The 19,948-nt window shown below is 41.3% G+C and overlaps 1 protein-coding gene across 2 annotated transcripts in view; it reads left to right on the forward strand.

Moving 5' to 3' along the window:
• ZFAND3 (zinc finger AN1-type containing 3) overlaps positions 1-19,948 on the forward strand; it is a 329,450-nt gene that overhangs the window by 289,795 nt on the left and 19,707 nt on the right. For both annotated transcript variants that reach the window (XM_025382239.1, XM_025382240.1), the window contains one exon: positions 2,380-2,547. In XM_025382239.1, coding sequence (XP_025238024.1) covers positions 2,380-2,547 — 168 coding nt within the window. The remainder of the gene's footprint in view (positions 1-2,379; positions 2,548-19,948) is intronic.

The raw sequence follows: 19,948 nt of genomic DNA on the forward strand, positions 1-19,948 counted from the left end.
AAAAAAAAAAAAAAAAGGTCTAAATAGGGTTATTAATACAAATAGAGCCATTGCTGGTTTGTGTAAAAGGACATCCCCAGAGAGCAGTGTGGCTCATACAAGGTGAATTTCTTTCAGCTGACTGCTTTGTAATGATTTACATTTAAATTGTTGCTTGTTGCTCTTGTAGAAGGAAGGGAGAGAGCCTGCCCTATCTGCGGCCACCTTAGTCACCACATTGACTGGGCCTAGGCCTAGACGGCTTTGCTCAGCAGAGCTGGGAAATAGGCCGAACTTGCTTTCGGTTGTTTTCATCAGAGGTCTTATTTAGTTGGTTTGTATTGGGGCAAAATGTCATGTAGGACTGGAAGAATTAAATGAGATGAAAAATGAAGTCTGTAGTTGCTAAGAATGGTGCAGGGCCTCCATATGCCAGTACAGCACAGCAGGGCTGGGCGACTATGAGCAAACTACCAGCATCACCATCAGGGTCCACTGAACAATCTTGGGTGAAGTGCGGCATCTTCCTCACACACAGGGAGGCTAGGAAAGGGCATACAGACAGCCTTCACTAAAATACATCCTACAGGCTGTGGCTTCTCACTAGACCCACTTTAAGTAGAACATTAGGACTGCCTAGGAGACAAATTCATTCATTCAAGAAATATTTATTGAGCATAGGCATAGAGGGAACATCAGTGAACAAAGCAGGTGAAATTTCCTGCCCTCTTGGAGTTTATTTTCTTTTAGGGCATAATGTTAAAGATAAGTGCTGTGGAGGAATAAAAGACAAGGAAACAGAGGAGGGGAAGTGCTAAGAATGGGGATTCAATGATCTAGAAGTGATGATCAGGGAAGAAGCCTTCAGTGAAAATGTGACTTTGCAAAATAAAATTTAAAAGAAAATGTGACATTGGAGCAAATATATAAAAGAGATATAAAAAATGGCATATGCAGGGCCTTCATATGCCATTACAGTGCAGCAGGGCTGGGGGACTGTGAGCAAACTACCATCGGGGGGCCTGGGTGATAAAAGAGATAAGATCCCTTGTAGATCTGGGTGAAGATTGTTTCAAATAGAGGGACAGAAGGTACAAAGTCCCACAGGTAGGGGACAATAAAGAGGCTAGTGTAGATAAGCAAAGGAAGGAAAGCAGCAGGAGCTGAGCGTGGGGCAACTCATGCAGGGTATTCGACAGTCTAAGTATCTGGACTTTTACTCTGACAAGAGGAGCTATTAGAGGGTTTTGAGCAGGGAAGTAACATGATTCTAACTTGATTTTTGACAGAGTCACTTGTCTGCTATATGGAGAATAGACTGTAGAGACAAGGGGGTGAGCAGAGAGACTAGTGAAGAGGCTCTTGTAGTAGGCTTGATGAGTTGGTAATGGCTTAGAGCAAGGTGGGAGTGACAGAGGGGTGAGAAGGTGTGGCATCTGGATTATTTTGAGGAAGACTGTTTAGGAGACTCCCTTCTAGAGGTAATTTAGCACAAACAACTTTGGAACTTGGTAAGAGGTACGTCGTGGGTATGCAGGCAGCTATTTCAGGAGTACAGAGCCCCAGAGAGCTGCCCAGTTTGTTGAAGGCAAGAGTCATTTATAGCCTTGCCTGTGATAAGAACTTTATTGCATCTTAATTACTTTTTTGAGGTTATATAAGACAGTTGTCACAGAGTACACCCCATTTTGGCTCCACCTCAAGGTGGGGTGCCCAGTGCTGCTGCTGCACCACACCATAGTGGAGGTCATAGGGCAGCTTGCATGTGCACCAGCAGAGGTGCCCCTTCATTCATTCTGAATCAAATTGAACTACTTGTCAGTATTAGAACCTGACTTTTGTGTCTTTAAGAGTAGAAACATGAGTAATTTTACTATAAAAGATTACAGATCACTCATCAAACACTGGCTTTGGGAATGGAATTGTGAAAGCATAGTGATACAGAGATAACATTAGACATAGTCCCATCTTTAAAGAATTACAGTCTACTTGAGGACAAGCAAATACCCAAGAAAAGATACCTAACCAATACAGGGAGCATCTAGGTCGTCCCAGCAAGGGGATACAAAGACAGGACCCCATTTCTAGCTGGAATGGTCTCTTCATAGAATCTCAGCTTTTTAAAAAAAAACAACAACAACACAGAACTGGTTTTCGTTGAGCCACCCGCACTCTCCTCTCCAGCTCAGGCCTAGCTTGTTAGAAGTCAGCACTAAAGGTACATGCTTGTCATGGTTTGTGCAATATAAACCAAGCAAGTCAGAACTGGCTCTCATGGGTCTGATTCCTTCCTGGACAAGGGCAGTAGCCCGGTCAGGAGAATGCCTGGAAATACATTAATCAACTGTGCTTGCCAGGCCAAGCACTAATCCTGATCCCCAAATATGTTGTTTTGGTCAGATTCACACTCTGAGAATGAGGCTTCACCAGTAAAACGGCCACGACTACTGGAGAATACGGAACGGTCCGAGGAAACCAGTCGATCTAAACAGAAGAGTCGACGTCGGTGCTTCCAGTGCCAAACCAAACTGGAGCTGGTGCAGCAGGAATTGGGATCGTGTCGCTGCGGTAAGCATCTCCCCCAGTGGCATGATGGAGACTATATCCCTTGGCCCAGCTTTGGGAATTAAGTGGCTGAAGTCTTTCGTTCTTCTGAGTACTGTAAGTTTGTACAGTAGTGCCTGCGATGTAAGTTTGGGGCTTGAGAAATCAGGAGTACAGGATGTTTGCCTCTAAACACCCTTTATTCTCACGCATGCAAAAAAGACAAAAACATCCCCCTGTTCTTATGCATCTCTCCTTAGAGCTACATCTCACTGCTTAGTGCTTTCAACTTCCCCCCACCACTTACTACTCTGGTTTCTTCTCACGACTTCAGAAATTTACCAAACAAACAAAATTCTGGAGTATGTACCATAAAATTCAGACGTTAAGTTAATTTTGAATGAACTTACTATTTATGGAAGACTTTTTTCTCCATCTCCCTGTTAAATTAAGCTTTGATTAGAAAGTTTCCTTTGAACCTTAGTTCATCTAGTCAGTTAATACCTTGAAATCGCCTTTTTTATTTTTTATTTTTTCTGGGCTGAATTCATCCTTCTGCCTCTGCCTCACAAAGTGCTGGCATTACAGGCATGAGCCACCATATACCCAGTCGGAAATAGCTTTACAATCACCTTTCCTTCTGTATTCTGTAGTGTAATACCTTTTGGAATTGCTGCACAGGGATGCCCACCTGCAGTGGAACAAAACTTAAGTCAGCCTTTTCTCTCTTCATGACCACATGTATCATGACACATAGGAATAAAATTGTGTAGCGGCATTATTTTAGGCTGATTTAGTTTCCTGTACTTTTGTTTATTCCCTGGTTTTAAAACATAATGTTATAAAATTGTTTGAGGACCAGTTCAGCTGTCATCAGGCTGACTGTGAGACCTGACTGTAGCCTCTGAGAATCCTATTTCTTTCTTTCTGAGAAGTCAACTTTAGAAGCCCCCTTTCACTTCTGGGACAGCCGAAGATATCCTACAAGTACTATTGCCGACAGTCAGGACTAAATAGTTCACTCAGCAGTTATAAAGTAATAGTCACTGGAAGTTTACCATCTCCTGAAGCGGCAGCCTTTGCTGCTACGGTTCCTCAATTATCTGCCCTATTGGAAATGGGAAGGAAGAGAGAGGATATTAGCTTTTCATAGAAACTAAGTGAGAACTCCTGTTCCTGTTATGACCAGATACCTGTTTGTTACACATTGTGGTGTATGTGTTACTCTACAAGATTAGAAGTGCATGTTCGACTGCAGAAACCAGAACCAGCATGGGGAGTCTTAAATGTTACCAGATAAGGTTTTTAGGGCATTTTGGTTATAGTACTAAGCATTTTTGGGAAACCGTAAAGAAGGTTAGGATAGGTGGTGGGAACAGAGGCTGACAGCAGTTTTCAGACTTCCGTGGCCCAGGCAAGTTCAGAACCTTATTATTAGGCTGTTTCGATCAACCCTGCCAGACAATTTTAAATTCTTGGTGACATAAGGCAGGTATACTGTGGTTGGCTGAGGAAACTCTGGGCTCTGCTGGCTAACTAGCTTCACTTCACACTGAAGAGGCTGCCTCATCTTTTGTGATCTGCAGTTTCTTGCTTTGGTCTTCATGTGAACTCTCAGGGAATTTGAGCAGTTCAGTCTGTTACCAGTGTTGTGAGCCTACCTGGTCATTTTAGCTGTTGCTTTTGTAACATAGGCCTTTGGTTGTCCCTCAGTTAGAATTGTGGGACGTTCCTGAACCGTCTGTTCTTGTTTCTTCCTTGAAAGTAACTAAATCCTGGGTATTACACAGGATTTGCCATAGCGGATCAAGCAATTGGTCTATCGAGTATGCTGTCTTGCCCCCGGCAGTGGCTAATGCTTCTTCTCCTTATCAGGCAAACAGGAGATTGCACAATTTAGCACTGAGATATAAAGATATTGTAACCAGGTTTCCCAGTTTACCCTTCAGCTTTGACACAAACTACCTAATTTCCTAAGGTCTTAGCATCCACCTGAAAAAAAAAAAAAAAACAGTAATACATGTTAGATGAATTCACATTCACCCAAGTAAAGCCCACTTGTCTAATCTCTGGTAAATATAGATTACTCTGCCATATTCTTAACCTTTGTGGGCAGGAGGCTGAATTGCTAAATGCGTATTGGGTTTGTTGCAATATGCATCCTTTTTAAATGTTCTGACATGTAGTCTCTGGGCTTGTGCCCAATTCTGAGAGTCTACTTATAGGGAGATTTGACTTTTTGTGTTGGAGAAGAAAGCCCTGAGCTTTCTGAAGTCTCAACAAGATGTAACTTTCCTAGAGACAGCTGGGCATTCAATTTGACCCACTGAGAGTATTACACTTATGTGCCCAGAAAAATGACTGAGTCAACTGCTACCCTTCAAAAGATAAGGACAACAATGGGAACATGCCGTTAAAAAAGTCTGGGACTGTCTTTGACAAATAGCTCTTGTGTTCCTCCTGTCTGCTTGGATCTCTCTAGGAAAGGGTGAGTTGTACAGTTATTTCCTTGAGGATGCATGGATGTTGGAGAGATGTTTAACTGCCCTGAAAGGTTTTAGTAGGGGGATAACACGGTAATTTACTACTGAAAGTGAAGACTCAGGAAGGTAGTTTGAACTCAAACAGAACACTTCTTCACTGCAGAAAATCTTTTTATATATATATATTTGCAATCTTTTCTTCCATTTGCCTTCCATTCTGTACAGGTTATTAACTGCTGACAAGAAATTCACATCTCATAAATAATGCTTAAGAGCCATTGCTATATAAATTGAATGTGTTATGAATTGTGATGGGCCTTTTTGTAGCATTCGATGCCTAAAGCAGGAAGAACAGAGGATGTCATTTTCATTAATTTCTAATGAGGTGCCAATTAAAGGCAGGGAAGACCTCCAAAGGGAATAGTGGCCAAGCTCCCCTGAATCCTCTGCCCCAGGGCTGTCATCCAAACACTGCCAGTGAAGCCTTCTCTAAAAATTCCATTAAATTACAGTCTCATTGAGAGCACACACAGACACATTCAGCTTCCCTTTGATCTTCAAAAGAGCAATTTGTAAGGCGAGTTCTGAGCCTTCTTACATAGGGAACAGCTAGAGGTGATAGGAATTGTTAATTGCCAAGACACTCCATGGGCTTTCAATAAGGAGGAATTTTGAAGAGGAATTCTCCTCTGCCTCACTGTGACTAGATAACCTTTAAATCGACAATACCAAAGTAACACCCTTTTCTTGTGAAATCTTTCAGGGTGCCGATTAGAAAAGGCATGTGGTTGCGAGATTGGGATGATATCCTGCATCTTAGAGCATCTTCAGTAGTTTAACTTCTCAAGATAGAAAACAAGTACCTGAAAATGGATCTATTTGTTTCATTTTCTACCCAGTAGGCAAATTGATCAGCTCATTCTCATTGCAGGAGTCTTGTCTCCTGAATTGCCACCTAGAGGATGTTCTTCTGAAATCTGGCCATCTTCATCAAATCTGGGTCACAGCCACAAGAATGCCATCTTCTCTGAGCAGATCTTGCATGATACACGTAGCTTGGCTTCCTTTTTTGGGGGTTGGGGGGTAACAGAGTCGCCCAGGCTGGAGTGCAGTGGCGCGATCTCAGCTCACTGCAACCTCTGCCTCCCAGGTTCAAGCAATTCTCCTGCTTCCGCCTCCCGAGTAGCTGGGACTACAGGTGCATGCTGCCATGCCTGGCTAATTTTTTGTATTTTAGTAGAGACGGGGTTTCACCGTGTTGCCCAGGCTGGTCTTGAACTCCTGAGCTCAGGCAATCCACCTGCCTCGGCCTCCCAAAGTGTTAGGATTACAGGCATGAGCCACCACGCCTGGCCTTCTTGGCTTCTTAATCACTGTGCAATGCTTGCTAGAACTGCAGAACTAATTTTTAAATACCAGTCGAAGAGTCTGTGTAAGTTTTAACATATTTTCAATTGGTGGTGCATTAACAGACTAAGTGGATATGCTCCCTTTGGGGACAATAGTGCTTTTATTAACCTCTCAAGTAATCTGACATCCTTTATTGTTTTCAAAATAAGTTTTCTATTCACTTTAGAAACCTGAAGTGATGTGTTAGCTGGGGCCTCTGGAGTAGCTGATCATCTCCAAGTGTCTCGGTGGTCATTACTGCCTTATCATTCACTGTCAAACCAAATTCATCAAGCATTTATTGAAATCTGAATATGCAGAAAGCATTTTTCTGTTAGGTTTTATGGGGAATATAGGAGCTAGAAATGTAGAATCTAAGAGCTTACAGTCTAGATCTGTGGTTTCAAACTTGAGTAGGGGCCTGGTGTTGTGGCTCACACCTGTAATCCCAATACTTTAGGAGGCCACGGTGGGTGAATCCCTTGAGGCCAGGAGTTCAAGACCAGCTTGTTGCCCATCTCTATTTTTTGTCTCTTAAAAACTGAAAAACAAACAAAAACAAAACTTAAGCGAGCATCAGAATTTACCTGGAGAAAATGTTAAAACCACAGATTGTTGGGACCCACCCCCAGAGGTTCTGATTTGGTAGAACACGTTCCCATGGAGTGTTTTCATAGCCTGTCTGTTTTTTATGATATTGACATTTTTAAAGAATACAACCCTCTATCCCTCCTCTCACCTATTTTTTAATAGAACACTCCTTATTTGGGGTTTTAATAGAACACTCCTTGTTCTGATATTTCTTCATAATTAGATTCAGGCTACGAATTCCCACCCAGTCTACTACATAAATAATCATATGTCCTTCTCAGGGTTTTATGGGAGACACAGATGTCCATCAGCCCTCACTGTTGATGTTAATTTTGATACACTAGTCGAGGCATTCCCTGGTTGCTCCACTAGGTAGTTACTGTTTTTCCCCTTGCACCTATAAAGCAGTCTGTGGGAAAACACTTTAAGACCAAGTAAATGCTCTGCTCCTCGTGAAAAATTTCCCCTAGATTCATCATCCGTTGATGATTCTTGCCTAATCCAATCTCTGCTAGGAGGGTTGCAAAATGATGATTTACTAACTCTAGCACTCCCTCAGCATTTACTATTTGGCAGTCAGCATTCTTCTGAAAGTGAAGCCACCTCCTCTCCCCCATTTATTTATCTGTTACTGGTATGGACTCATGGGCTCTTATCTTTTTTAATGGTTTATGATTTGTTACGGTACAGTTGTCCCCTGGTATCTGCAGGGAATTGGCTCCAGAGCCTCCCATGGATACCAAATTCAAGGATGCCTAAGTCCCTGATATAAAATGGTGTAGCATTGCACATAACCTGTGTACCTCCTCTCATATACTTTGTCATCTCTAGATTACCTATAATACCTAATGCAATGTAAATGCTATGTAAATTGTTACGTACTATGTAGTTTAGGGAATAATGACAAAAAGAAGAAATCTGTATGTGTCAGTGCAGACACAGCCATCATAGGCCTAACTACATTTTTGATCCGTGGTTGTTGAGTGCGGAACCCATGGATATGGACAACCAACTGGACTTAATTATTTTGATGCTCAAATTGTCCCGGATTTAGCCAGTGGAAGTTACTTTCTGCTCGCTCCTTTGCTCTTATGACATACTTCACATCTTTTTTCAGTGGTGGGGGGAGGGGTTGGGAACATTCCCTTATTCTTTGGCATAACAGCATGTGTCCCTAAATTTCCCCAATCCTGGAATCAGCCACTTCTCCAAGGACCCCCAAGGTGATTTTAATGTGCACTCAAGTAGGTATTTGCTGGACCCAAAAGGAAGGCAGACATACATAAAATAACTGACACCTGGAACAGCCTACCATAAGCATTTATCAAGGTATAAGCCTATGTTATAGTGATATGGAGAGGGAGAGATTAATTCCAACTCAAGATTCTGGACAAGCTTTTACAACTGGGGCTTTAAAGGAAAGTTGGGACTCAGATATGGGAAATGAGGGGATGCTTGGGCAAAGCTGATGTTTAGGAGATGACCTCTGTTCAGCTGGCTGAAGTCTTGGGGTCAAATGAGGACAGACTGTTAGAAAGGGAGGAAAAGGATTCCAGATTCCAGGCTGAGGAGTTTGGATGTTAGTTTATAGTGAGAAGCTGTCAGTAGTTTTGAATACAATCAACATGATCTAATGACTTTTAGAAACATTCAACATGTTAGAAAGCCATGGAGGTTGTTGAATCTTTTTAAGGGAATGATCTAGAGAGAATGTGAACTGATTGAGTGAAAAGGAATGTGCATATGTCACAACTGTTGCTGCCACTGCAGGGACTGCAAAGTGAACAGTGATATCCATAAGGTCTTGAGTGGGGCAAGGAGCTGCAGTGATTAGGACACATGGGGACATGCAGTTACCAGGCTGATCCATTTCACCAGCATCTGAAATCAGCCCACGCGTCTGTGCCTTAATTTTAATCCTCATCCAAGTGTGAACCTGTCAGGAGCATTTGGCATTCTGTCCTATGTCTCTAAAAGAAAGTGAGGCAATATGTTCTTTTAAAAAGCCTTATTCTGTTGACAGTGTTCTAGCGTAGATCCACCAGAAAACCCTGCTATGCAGAGAAACACTTGAGATCTTTTATTATGACCAAAACCGATTTGACTGGTGAAGTGTTATCATTATTGCTGTTGTGTGGAGCGTCCGTGCTCTACCATGAGTTGTAGGGGTAGAGCATGGTTCAGCAAAAGACCCCAGCCTTCAGGAAGTCTTATTTATACGCTGAGTCTGGGTGACGAAAGACTAAAGCTTCTCCAGTACTCCTAAGACAGCAACAATTGGGGTGTATGTTATGTGTGACTCAAGACAAGGAGGTGTCCCATCCATCCTCCCAAAAGGAAAAAAAATTCCACAACCTTTTGATGGGAGTTATTATATATGTGAGAGCTAAGGGTAATTAGACATCTTGAGGCAAATTCTGAGAAAATTTTCTTCCTTTGCTATATTCTTCCCTTCACTCTCACTCTACTTTTCACCTAAGCATAAGTATGCTATCTGTATTCCTCATTTAATCTTTGATGTGTAAGTGTTCCAGTCTAAAACCAAATAGATTAGTCCCTCTGCTGCTCCTCTGCAAATTGCAACTTGAGATGTTAGAACAAAACAAATGAAACCTTTTACTGAACACGAACTCCGTGTATTTAGCCCATTAGTGCAGTACTGTCCCAGAGACCCAGCCTACCATATGTCCTTTGACAGGGCTGTAGAGAGATGTCAGAAACATGAGGAACTCCCCCTCCCTAAGCAAAGGAGTATCAAAGACTGAGCTCTTCTTACAAGACCAAATGTGCAGGGCACATTCATTGCAGCCTGTGTCACATCCGCACCCATCCCTTACTGACAGGTATGGCAGAAGACCCTTATCCCATGGCATGAGATAAGTCTCCATCTTTTTAGCAGACTTGCAGCTACTTCTATAATCTAATCTTAGTGGCAGTAACAGCACAATAATGATGTTCCCAGCCGGGCGCGGTGGCTCAAGCCTGTAATCCCAGCACTTTGGGAGGCCGAGGCGGGCGGATCACGAGGTCAGGAGATCGAGACCATTCTGGCTGACACGGTGAAACCCCGTCTCTACTAAAAAATCCAAAAAGTAGCCGGGCGAGGTGGCGGGCGCCTGTAGTCCCAGCTACTCGGGAGGCTGAGGCAGGAGAATGGCGGAAACCCGGGAGGCGGAGCTTGCAGTGAGCTGAGATCCGGCCACTGCACTCCAGCCTGGGTGACAGAGGGAGACTCTGTCTCAAAAAATAAAAAAATAAAAAAAATAATGTTCCCAAAGCTATTTGATAGGTTATCCTGCTTAGAATACCTTTTTTTTATGGGAAGAAAGATTATTATAAAAGGAAGTGAATTATTAGTGTCTTTTATTTTAGTTCCAGTAGTAAACAGTTTTAGTTAATTCTTTGTTTAGTAAAGTTTTTAAAACAGCTTTTTGAGAAATAATTTACGTACCATAAAATTCATCCATTTTATAGTTGAATGAGTTTTATTACTTTTTTTCTTTAATCTTGTTTCAGACCCTGATTTTTTAGTTCTTATTACTTTTTTTATTTCTTTTTAAAATCTTTTTTCAGAAGTTGAATGAGTTTTAATAGATCTATGTAAGTTGTACAGCCCTCACCAAATTCAGTTGTACAATACCTCCGTCGTCCCAAAAAGTTCCCTCATGCCCCTTTTCAGTCGATCCCTATTCTCTTCCACCCCAGCCAACCACTTAAGATCTGCTTTCTGTTGCTATAGTTTCACCTTTTCTAGGATTTTATTATCAATGGATTCATACAGTCTGTAGTCTTTTATCTACATAGTATGTTGTTTTTGAAATTCATCCATATTATATATCAGTAGTTCATTCCTCTTTATGCTGAGTAGTATTTCATTGTATGGATATACCACATGTGTTTATCCATTTGCCAGTTGACATACACTTGGGTTGTTGCCAGTTTGGGGCCATTATGAATACAGCTGCATTTGTTCTCAAGTCTTGTGTGGACATGTGTTTTAATTTCTCTTGGGTATATACATAGGCATGGAATTGCTAGGTTAAATGGTAAGTGTGCCTTTAACATTTTAAGAAACTTCCAAGATCTTTTCCAAGCTTATACCATTTTATATTCCCATTAGCAATGCATTAGAGTTCCAGTTTCTTCCTATTCTTGCCAGCATTTAATATTGTCAGCCTTTTTAACTTTAGGTATTCTAGTGGCTGTGTAGTAGTATCTCATGGTATATTAATTTGTATTTCCCTTATGACCAATGATGTTGAACATATTTTTTATATGTTCTTTGGTCACTCATAGTATCTTCTTTTATGAAGAGTCTTTTCCCACTTTAAAATTTTAACCATGTTGCAAAAAGATTCACAGAATTGCCATCTTAATATTGTAATTCTTTATTTAGGTGTTTAATTTCTCGGCCACATTTTAAATTTTCAATGCATATCTTGTTAAATTTATTCCTAAATATTTTAGTTTGTGATGATATTGTGAGTGTAATTTAAAAGTTTTATTTTTAGATTGTTTTTTTTTTTTTGCTACCACTTAGAAATACAATCTTATATCTTTTTTTTTTTTTTTTTTTTTTTTACTGCAGTCTTGCTAAATTTAACTTGTTAGCTCTCAATTCTTTAGGATTTTCTACATCCATGATCATGTCATCTGCAAATACAGTTTTACTCCTTTCCAGTCTGTATGCCTTTTCTTTTTCTTGCTTTATTGCACCTCCAGCATGATGTTGAATAGAAGTGTTGAGTCATCTTGCATTTTCCTTGATCTTAGGTAGAAAACATTGCATTTCATCACTAAGTATGATTCAGCTATAGATTTTTCATAGCTGCCCCCCACAGGTTGTAGTTGATTAACACATTCTAGGAAAACATGGGAAATGTTCAAATATGTTCACCAAAAAACAGATGATGATTTAACTCATGGTAGGCTACCATGTAGCCTATAATTGGTCAACAAAGCTGTGTTGTTTTTTTTTTTGTTTTTTTTTTTGAGACGGAGTCTCGCTCTGTCGCCCAGGCTGGAGTACAGTGGCCGGATCTCAGCTCACTGCAAGCTCCGCCTCCCGGGTTTATGCCATTCTCCTGCCTCAGCCTCCCGAGTAGCTGGGACTACAGGCGCCCGCCACCTCGCCCGGCTAGTTTTTTGTATTTTTTAGTAGAGACGGGGTTTCACCGTGTTAGCCAGGATGGTCTCGATCTCCTGACCTCGTGATCCGCCCGTCTCGGCCTCCCAAAGTGCTGGGATTACAGGCTTGAGCCACCGCGCCCGGCCAAAGCTGTGTTTTAAAGAGTTTTGCCATCCCATAGATTCATTTCTGTTTGCAGATGAAGCATATTCCTGTGTTGTTAGTCATATGTCACGTGTGTGTCTAGCTAGAGTGGTAAAAACCTGCACCCTGAGCTTGGCCCTCTTATTTTAAACCAGTATCATAAGAAACACCCCAGATAGCTGTCCTGGGCTATACTCACTTGAGGTGATGAAAGCAAGCCACACTGAGAGATGTTTAGAAATGCTTTGTTTGAATTAAAGGCAAAATCATGAAAATTTGTGTGTAGATAATAGAATCACACACCACCAGAATTAGGAGCCGCCTTAGTAATCATTTAGTCTCATCTCCTTTTTTTTTTTTTTTTTTTTGTAATAAATGAGAAAACCAAGATCGGAAAGGTGGTCCCTCGCCTCATATCACACCTGTGTGCTAAATAGTGGTATTCCATGTACTAAACTTCAAGGCCTGCTGAAGAGTTTCTGCCCAGGGACCCCTCATGCCAGTACCTTCTCCTCCCTTCCTTCAGCTTAGGTTTCAGGCACATTCACTGCACCTCCCTGTCACATCTTCCTGCCCTGTATTCTCCATTGAACCCAGAATATCTCTTCTGAAGTACCCATATTTCTTGGTCTTTCTTCCCAATTCATCAGACTCTGTTAACAACTTCTTGTTAGTTCAGTTTCTAAAACCTTGCCCAGGACTTGGGGACCCTGTATGGAGCCTTTGCAGTAAAACCACCAAGTAAGGCCAGTTATGGCAAACACACACACACACACACACACACACACACACACAAACACACACACACGCAAAGTAGTTAGTAGTCAAAATAATCGGATTTTTAAAAATGTTTTCTTTCAGACTAATAATAAATTACTCATGAAGTTTTACCAAAGACATGTCCTTTCCAAAGCCTTTAATGTGTAGTTAAAACCAATTTATGTTAAGCACATTGTATGCAAATACCTGCTACTAGGTACTGTTAGTCACCCTAATAGATTCTTCCTGTGATTCCCCTTTTTTTAAGTTTTTATTTCCATAGACTACTGGGGAACAGATGTTGTTTGTTTACATGAGTAAGTTCTTTTTTTTTTTTTTTTTTTTTTTTTTTGAGACAGAGTCTCGCTCTGCCGCCCAGGCTGGAGTGCAGTGGTGTGATCTTGGCTCACTGCAAGCTCTGCCTCCCGGGTTCATGCCATTCTCCTGCCTCAGCCTCCTGAGTAGCTGGGACTACAGGCGCCCGCCACCTCGCCCGGCTAGTTTTTTTGTATTTTTTAGTAGAGACGGGGTTTCACCATGTCAGCCAGGATGGTCTCGATCTCCTGACCTCGTGATCCGCCCGTCTCGGCCTCCCAAAGTGCTGGGATTACAGGCTTGAGCCACCGCGCCCGGCCGAGTAAGTTCTTTAGTGGTAATTTGTGAGATTTTGGTGCACCTATCACCCAGGCAATATACACTGCATCTTATTTATAGTGTTTTATTCCTCACCCCCTTCCCAGTCTTTCCCCCTGAGTCTCTGAAGTCCATTGTGTCGTTCCTATCCCTTTGCATCCTCATAGCTTAGCTCCCTCTTAGGAGTGAGAACATCCGATGTCCTGAGTTACTTCACTTAGAATAATAGTCTCCAGTCTCATCCAGGTTGCTGCAAATGCCATTAATTCATTCCTTTTTATGGCTGAGTAGTATTCCATCATATGTATACACACACATATATATATATATATACACACACACACCACGGTTTCTTTATCTGCTTATTGATCGATGGGCATTTGGGTTGGTTCCATGTTTTTGCAATTGCAAATTGTGCTACTATAAACATCTGTGTGCAAGTATCTTTTTTGTATAATGACTCCTTTTCCTCTGGGTAGATACCCAGTAGTGGGAGTGCCGGATCAATGGTAGTTTTGCTTTTAGTTCTTTAAGGAATCTCCACACTGTTTTCCATAGTGGTTGTACCACCAGCAGTGTAAAAGTGTTCCCTGTTTACCGCATGCACACCGACATCTATTATTTTTTTATTTTTTTGATTATGATCATTTTTGCAGGAGTAAGGTAGTATTGCATTGTGGTTTTGATTTGCCCTTCCCTAATCATTTAATGATGTTGAGCATTTTTTCATATGTTTGGCCATTTGTTTACCTTCTTTTGAGAATTTTCTATTTTGTTCTTAGCCCATTTTTTGATGGGATTTTTTTCTTGTTGATTTGTTTGAGTTCATTGTAGATTCTGGATGTTAGTCCTTTGTCAGATGTATAGATTGTGAAGGTTTTCTCCCACTCTGTGAGTTGTCTGTTTACTCTGGTGACTGTTCCTTTTGCTGTGCAAAAGCTCTTTAGTTTAAGTCCCAGCAGTTTATTTTTGTTTTTATTTCATTTGCTTTTGGGTGCTTGGTCATGAAATCCTTGCCTAAGCCAATGTCTAGAAGGGTTTTTCCAATGTTATCTTCTAGAATTTTTATAGTTTTAGGTATTGGATTTAAGTCTGTAATCTGTCTTGAGTTGATTTTTGTATAAGGTGAGAGATGAGGATCCAGTTTTATTCTCCTACGTGTGGCTAGTCAATTATCCTAGCACCATTTGTTGAAAAGGGTGTCCTTTCCCCACTTTTTGTTTTTGTTTTGTCAAGGATCAGTTGACTGTAAGTGTTCGGGTTGATTTGTAGATTCTCTGTTATTTTCCATTGGTCTGTGTGCCTTTTGTTATGCCATTACTATGCTGTTTTGGTGACTCTGGCCTTATAGTTTGAAGTCAGATAATGTGATGCCTCAGGATTTGTTCTTTTTACTTAGACTTGCTTTGCATATGTGGGCTTTTTTTTTGGGGGGGGGGGTATCCATGTGAATTTTAGGATTGTCTTTCTAGTTCTGTGAAGAATGATGGTGGTACTTTGATGAGAATTGCACTGCATTTGTAGATTGCTTTTGGCAGTATGGTCATTTTCACAATATTGATTCTACCTATCTATGAGCATGGGATGTGTTTCCATTTGTTTGTGTTGTCTATGATTTCTTTCAGCAGTGTTTGTAGTTTTCCTTGTAGAGGTCTTTCATCTCCTTGGTTAGGTGTATTCCTAAGTTTTCATTTTGGTGTGTTTTGTTTTGTTTTGTTTTTGCAGCTATTGTAAAAGCGGTTGAGTTCTTTAGTTGAGAGCTACTGATTTGTGTACATTAATTTTATATCCAGAAACTTTGCTGATTTATTTAATCAGTTCTAGGAGCTTTCTAGAGGAGTCTTTAGAGTTTTCTAGGTGAACAATCATATCATCCATCAGCAAACAGTGACAGTTTGACTTCTTCTTTAACGATTTGGATGCCCTTTATTTCTTTCTCTTGTCTGATTGCTCTTGCTAGGACTTCCAGTACTATGTTGAAGAGGAGTGGTGAGAGCGGGCATCCTTGTCTTGTTACAGTTCTCAGAGGGAATGCTTTCGACTTCTACCCATTCAATATTATGTTGGCTGTGGGCTTGTCATAGATGGCTTTTATTATATTGAGCTGTATTCCTTCTATGCTGATTTTTGTAAGAGTTTTAATCATAAAGTGATGCTGGATTTTGTTGAATGCTTTTTCTGCATCTACTGAGATGATCATGTGATTTTTGTTTTTAATTCTGTTTGTGTGGTATATCCCATTTATTGACTTGAGTATGTTAAACCATCCCTGCATCCTTGGTATGAAACCCACTCGATCATGGTGGATTGTCTTTTTGATATGTCGTTGGATTTGGTTAGCTAATATTTTGTTAGGGATTTTAGCATCTATGTTCATCAGGGATATTGGTCTGTAGTTTTCTTTTTTGGTTATGTCCCTTCCTGGTTTTGGTATTAGGGTGGTACTGGCTTCATAGAATGATTTGGGGAGGGTTTCCTCTTTCTCTATCTTGTGAAATAGTGTCAATAGGATTAGTACCAATTCTTCTTTGAATGTCTGGTAGAATTCTGCTGTGAATCTCTCTGGTCCTGGACCTTTTTGGTTGATATATTTTTAATTAGCATTTCAGTCTTACTGCTTGCTATTGGTCTGTTCAGGGTATCTAATTCTTCCTGATTTAAGCTAGGAGGGTTGTGTCTTTCCAGGAATTTAATCATCTCGTCTAGGTTTTTCTAGTTTATGTGCCTAATGGTGTTCATAGTAGCCTTGATTGATCCTCTGTATTTCTGTGGTGTCCGTTGCAGTCTCTCCTGTTTCATTTCTTATTGAGCTTATTTGGATTTTCTGTCTTCTTTTCTTGGTTAATCTTGCTAATGGTCCATCAATTTTATTTATCTTTTCAAAAAAACAGCTTTTTGTTTCATTTATCTTTTGTAATTTTTTTTGTTTGTTTCAATTTCATTTAGTTCTACTCTGATATTGGTTATTTCTTTTCTTCCTCTGGGTTTGTGATTCCCTCTTAAGGAGTACTTCTAAGAAGTGTGGGCCTCAGCCCAGCACTTTAGAGTTCTTCTTTAGAGAGTAAAAATGCAGTTCTTAGGTAATTTGAATGTACCCCCAAGTTAGACCATACTACCTGTACATTTAATAGATTCATTTGTTCATAGGAAACACCAAGGTAATTTAGAACCAAAGAGAATTACTGGAAATTGCAAATGAGTAGTACCCACATCAATGAGGTTTCATATCAGTTCCAGTCACTTCCATTCTCTCTCAGTTAGAGATTTATACCTTGTGGGTGTATAACACATGCCTTTCTCCCACTGTCCTCCCCTTCCCTGCCAGACTCAAAAAATCCTCAGCAGGCACGAGTACATGATGGCTCTGTAACTTACCACAGCCCCTATTGGAGTATGTGGCCTGTAGTGGCTGTCCAGTCAGTGGTGACCAATAATGTACAAGAAAAAATTCAAAGTCCAAGAAATGTGGTGTTCTCATGAGCCTGCTGGTTATGATTAGCGGAAAGCCTTTTTGGAATAGTGTTTGAAGGCAGGCCCAACCACAGCTGACTGGGAATATTTCTGGGCCAGTAGCCATGTAAATTCTTGAGGTCCAGGGTACACGTGCAGCCTCAGGATTTCCCAGTGGATTATGGCTGAACGAATAAGATCCAGATGGATTGTTTCCCCCTTTACCACTAAAAATTGGTAGAGGAGGAAAATAAATCAGACTAGACATATATACTGTCAGATAGGGTAGTATGCTTTCTTGCTTGAATTAAAATTATTTGGTATGCTTATGAGTTTAATTAAATAATTCAACTTTGGGGAAGGGTGTATTTGCACGAATAAAACCTGTGTTTTTGTTAGTACTTGGACATGAATAAGATGGGTTCTGTGGGCCGGGTGTGGTAGCTCACACCTGTAATCCCAATACTTTGGGAGCCAATGTGGGAGGATTGCTTGAAGCCAGGAGTTCAAGACCAGCCTGGACAACATAGCAAAAATCCATCTCTACAAAAAAATAAAATTAGCCTAGTGTAGTGGCATGTGCTATAGTCCTAACTACTCAGAATCTGAGGCAGAGGAATTGCTTGAACCTAGGAATTTGAGACTGCAGTGAGCTGTGATCATGTCCCTACACTCCAGACAAGGTAACAGAGTGAGACCCTGTCTCGTAGAAAACAAAATATATGGGTTCTTCGGAGGTCACAGACCTACTGTGTGTAACCACACTAGTCTCTGATTCCTGCATAACAAACCTGCCATTCCTTGGCATATAATCCAAGCAATTAAGGAATATTAGAAGCCATCCATCCGGTGCCAGTCCAGACCCGTAAACTGGCGCTGCATAAACCCCATCATCAGCAGTTTCCTGGCAGGAGCCCCACTGTGTACATCTGCTTGGAGGGAGTATGGCATCTCCTGTTGCTGGGCAGCTTAGATTGACTAGATGCTTCCTCTACCCAGCTTAAACTGGCCCCCCGCTAGACCACATACTCATTCCCCTCACTCTGCCCTCCAGAGCAATCTGTCACAAATCCTCTTCTTCAAACCTGTTCACAGATTTGAGTACTGTGGTGTGAACTTTCCAGCAGCCGAGCTCCGCCAGTAACAAATTCATTTTCGAGACCACAGAACTGATATTGGAGCATCAAGGACAGGGTCAGAAACAGGATTGCCGGACTGGGCTCAGTGTTTGTCTCCACAGTTTTTCTCAGCTGAGGCCCTCACAAAACCTGTTGTCTTTTTTAACAAAACCTTTCATCTGGTGATCTCCTCCGAGACAACTCAACAGTCTTCTCTTGTGTGGAGTCCATGGTTGGCCTCTGTTTATGATACATGTCTCAGAGCATATTGAAATTGTCTGTTTACATGTCTGTCCGTTCTCCAGACCATGAGCACTTAGCGATACTCTTCTGCGGTTCTCGGCTCTTACTGCAGTGCCTGGTGTGTGGTGATACTTTAATAGACACTTGAATACACTGTGAGATCCCTGCATCTTGCAGTTGTGATCTTCTGGGTGAAGGAAGAAGAGGAATAGCTGTATTGAACAGCTACTATATCCTGGGTACCTGTACTTGAGTTATATCATTTGACTCTTAAGAGCATTGTTGGACAAATGGTACCTCCTTTTTTACAGAGTTGAAAACTGAAGCTTTGAAGCTTAGAAATACGAAGGTAGCACCTGGGATTTGAGCCCAGCTCTTCTAAGCTCCCAGAATCCCACCCCTTTCTCATATCCCCAAGCTGGCCCATGGGGTCCCCAAAACAGTGAGGAGAGGACTACAGCATTAACTGTCCATATTTTCACCCATATAGAATTTAGCCCATTCCTTAACCACTTTCCCATTTCAGAGATGCTTTTTATTGAATGGTAAAAATGTATGCACCTGACTGTGAGAACCACTTAAGATGGGGTAATGAGTCATCCAGTGCACTGTGTTTTGTTGTGTCCCATATGCCACATCTAGATCAGATGCTTCTGGAAAACCGGCTCCACAGCATGGCCACCTTTTGGTCTCCCGCTGCACCTGGGTAATATGAGACACAGTGGCATTTAATTCTGTTGATATGCACATTCTGTTCTCCTGAGTGCTAATTCATATCCTCATGTTCCTTGAAAAGTTACCTCCTCCAAGATCCCTTATTGGAGTTGACTTCCCCTTGGTGCTCCCGATTTATTACACATCGCTGAATTATATTGATTTTATTTGCAGTTGATATCTTGCTTTGCTCTTGGTGACCTTCAACTATTTTTCTCTGCATGTGTCTCCAACTATCTCAAAAGGCAGAAACTAGTGACTTCTTTTTTTCCCTTCTCCTCCACCCAGCCCCTAGAATAGAGCTCTGTAAACAGTGCACAGGTGACCAATAAATATTTTTGACTCCTTGAGCTTGATAGCTTCTTTCCCTTGCTGGACTGACAGCCCAACACTGGAGCCTGCATCCTTTATTTATTAGATGAGATTTCTATAGCACCTTTACTCTGAGAAGATCAATATCAATGAAGTTTGTTTCTGCTTCTGGAAAGTGCTTTTTACCTAAGCAGACCAAAGTCCTGATAAGATCACATGACAGCCCTTACTCCTCAGCTGCTGGGGCCTGGAGACACAGACTAAGAAAAGCCTCACCACTTCACGTTTTGCCATCTTGTTGCCAGCCACGAGCCTGAATAAGATTGTGTGCCAGCATAAACTCTAGTGTTGGTGGATACTGTAGTCAGTGTTACAAAAAGAGAATTTGCATTTGGAGAGCATTGCCATCTTTTGGAAGGCAGACATGGAGAAGACTGCCTTAGAGGTCAGTATATCTGCCA

The sequence above is a fragment of the Theropithecus gelada genome, chromosome 4, assembly GCF_003255815.1.
Source record: "Theropithecus gelada isolate Dixy chromosome 4, Tgel_1.0, whole genome shotgun sequence".
NCBI lineage: Eukaryota > Metazoa > Chordata > Mammalia > Primates > Cercopithecidae > Theropithecus > Theropithecus gelada.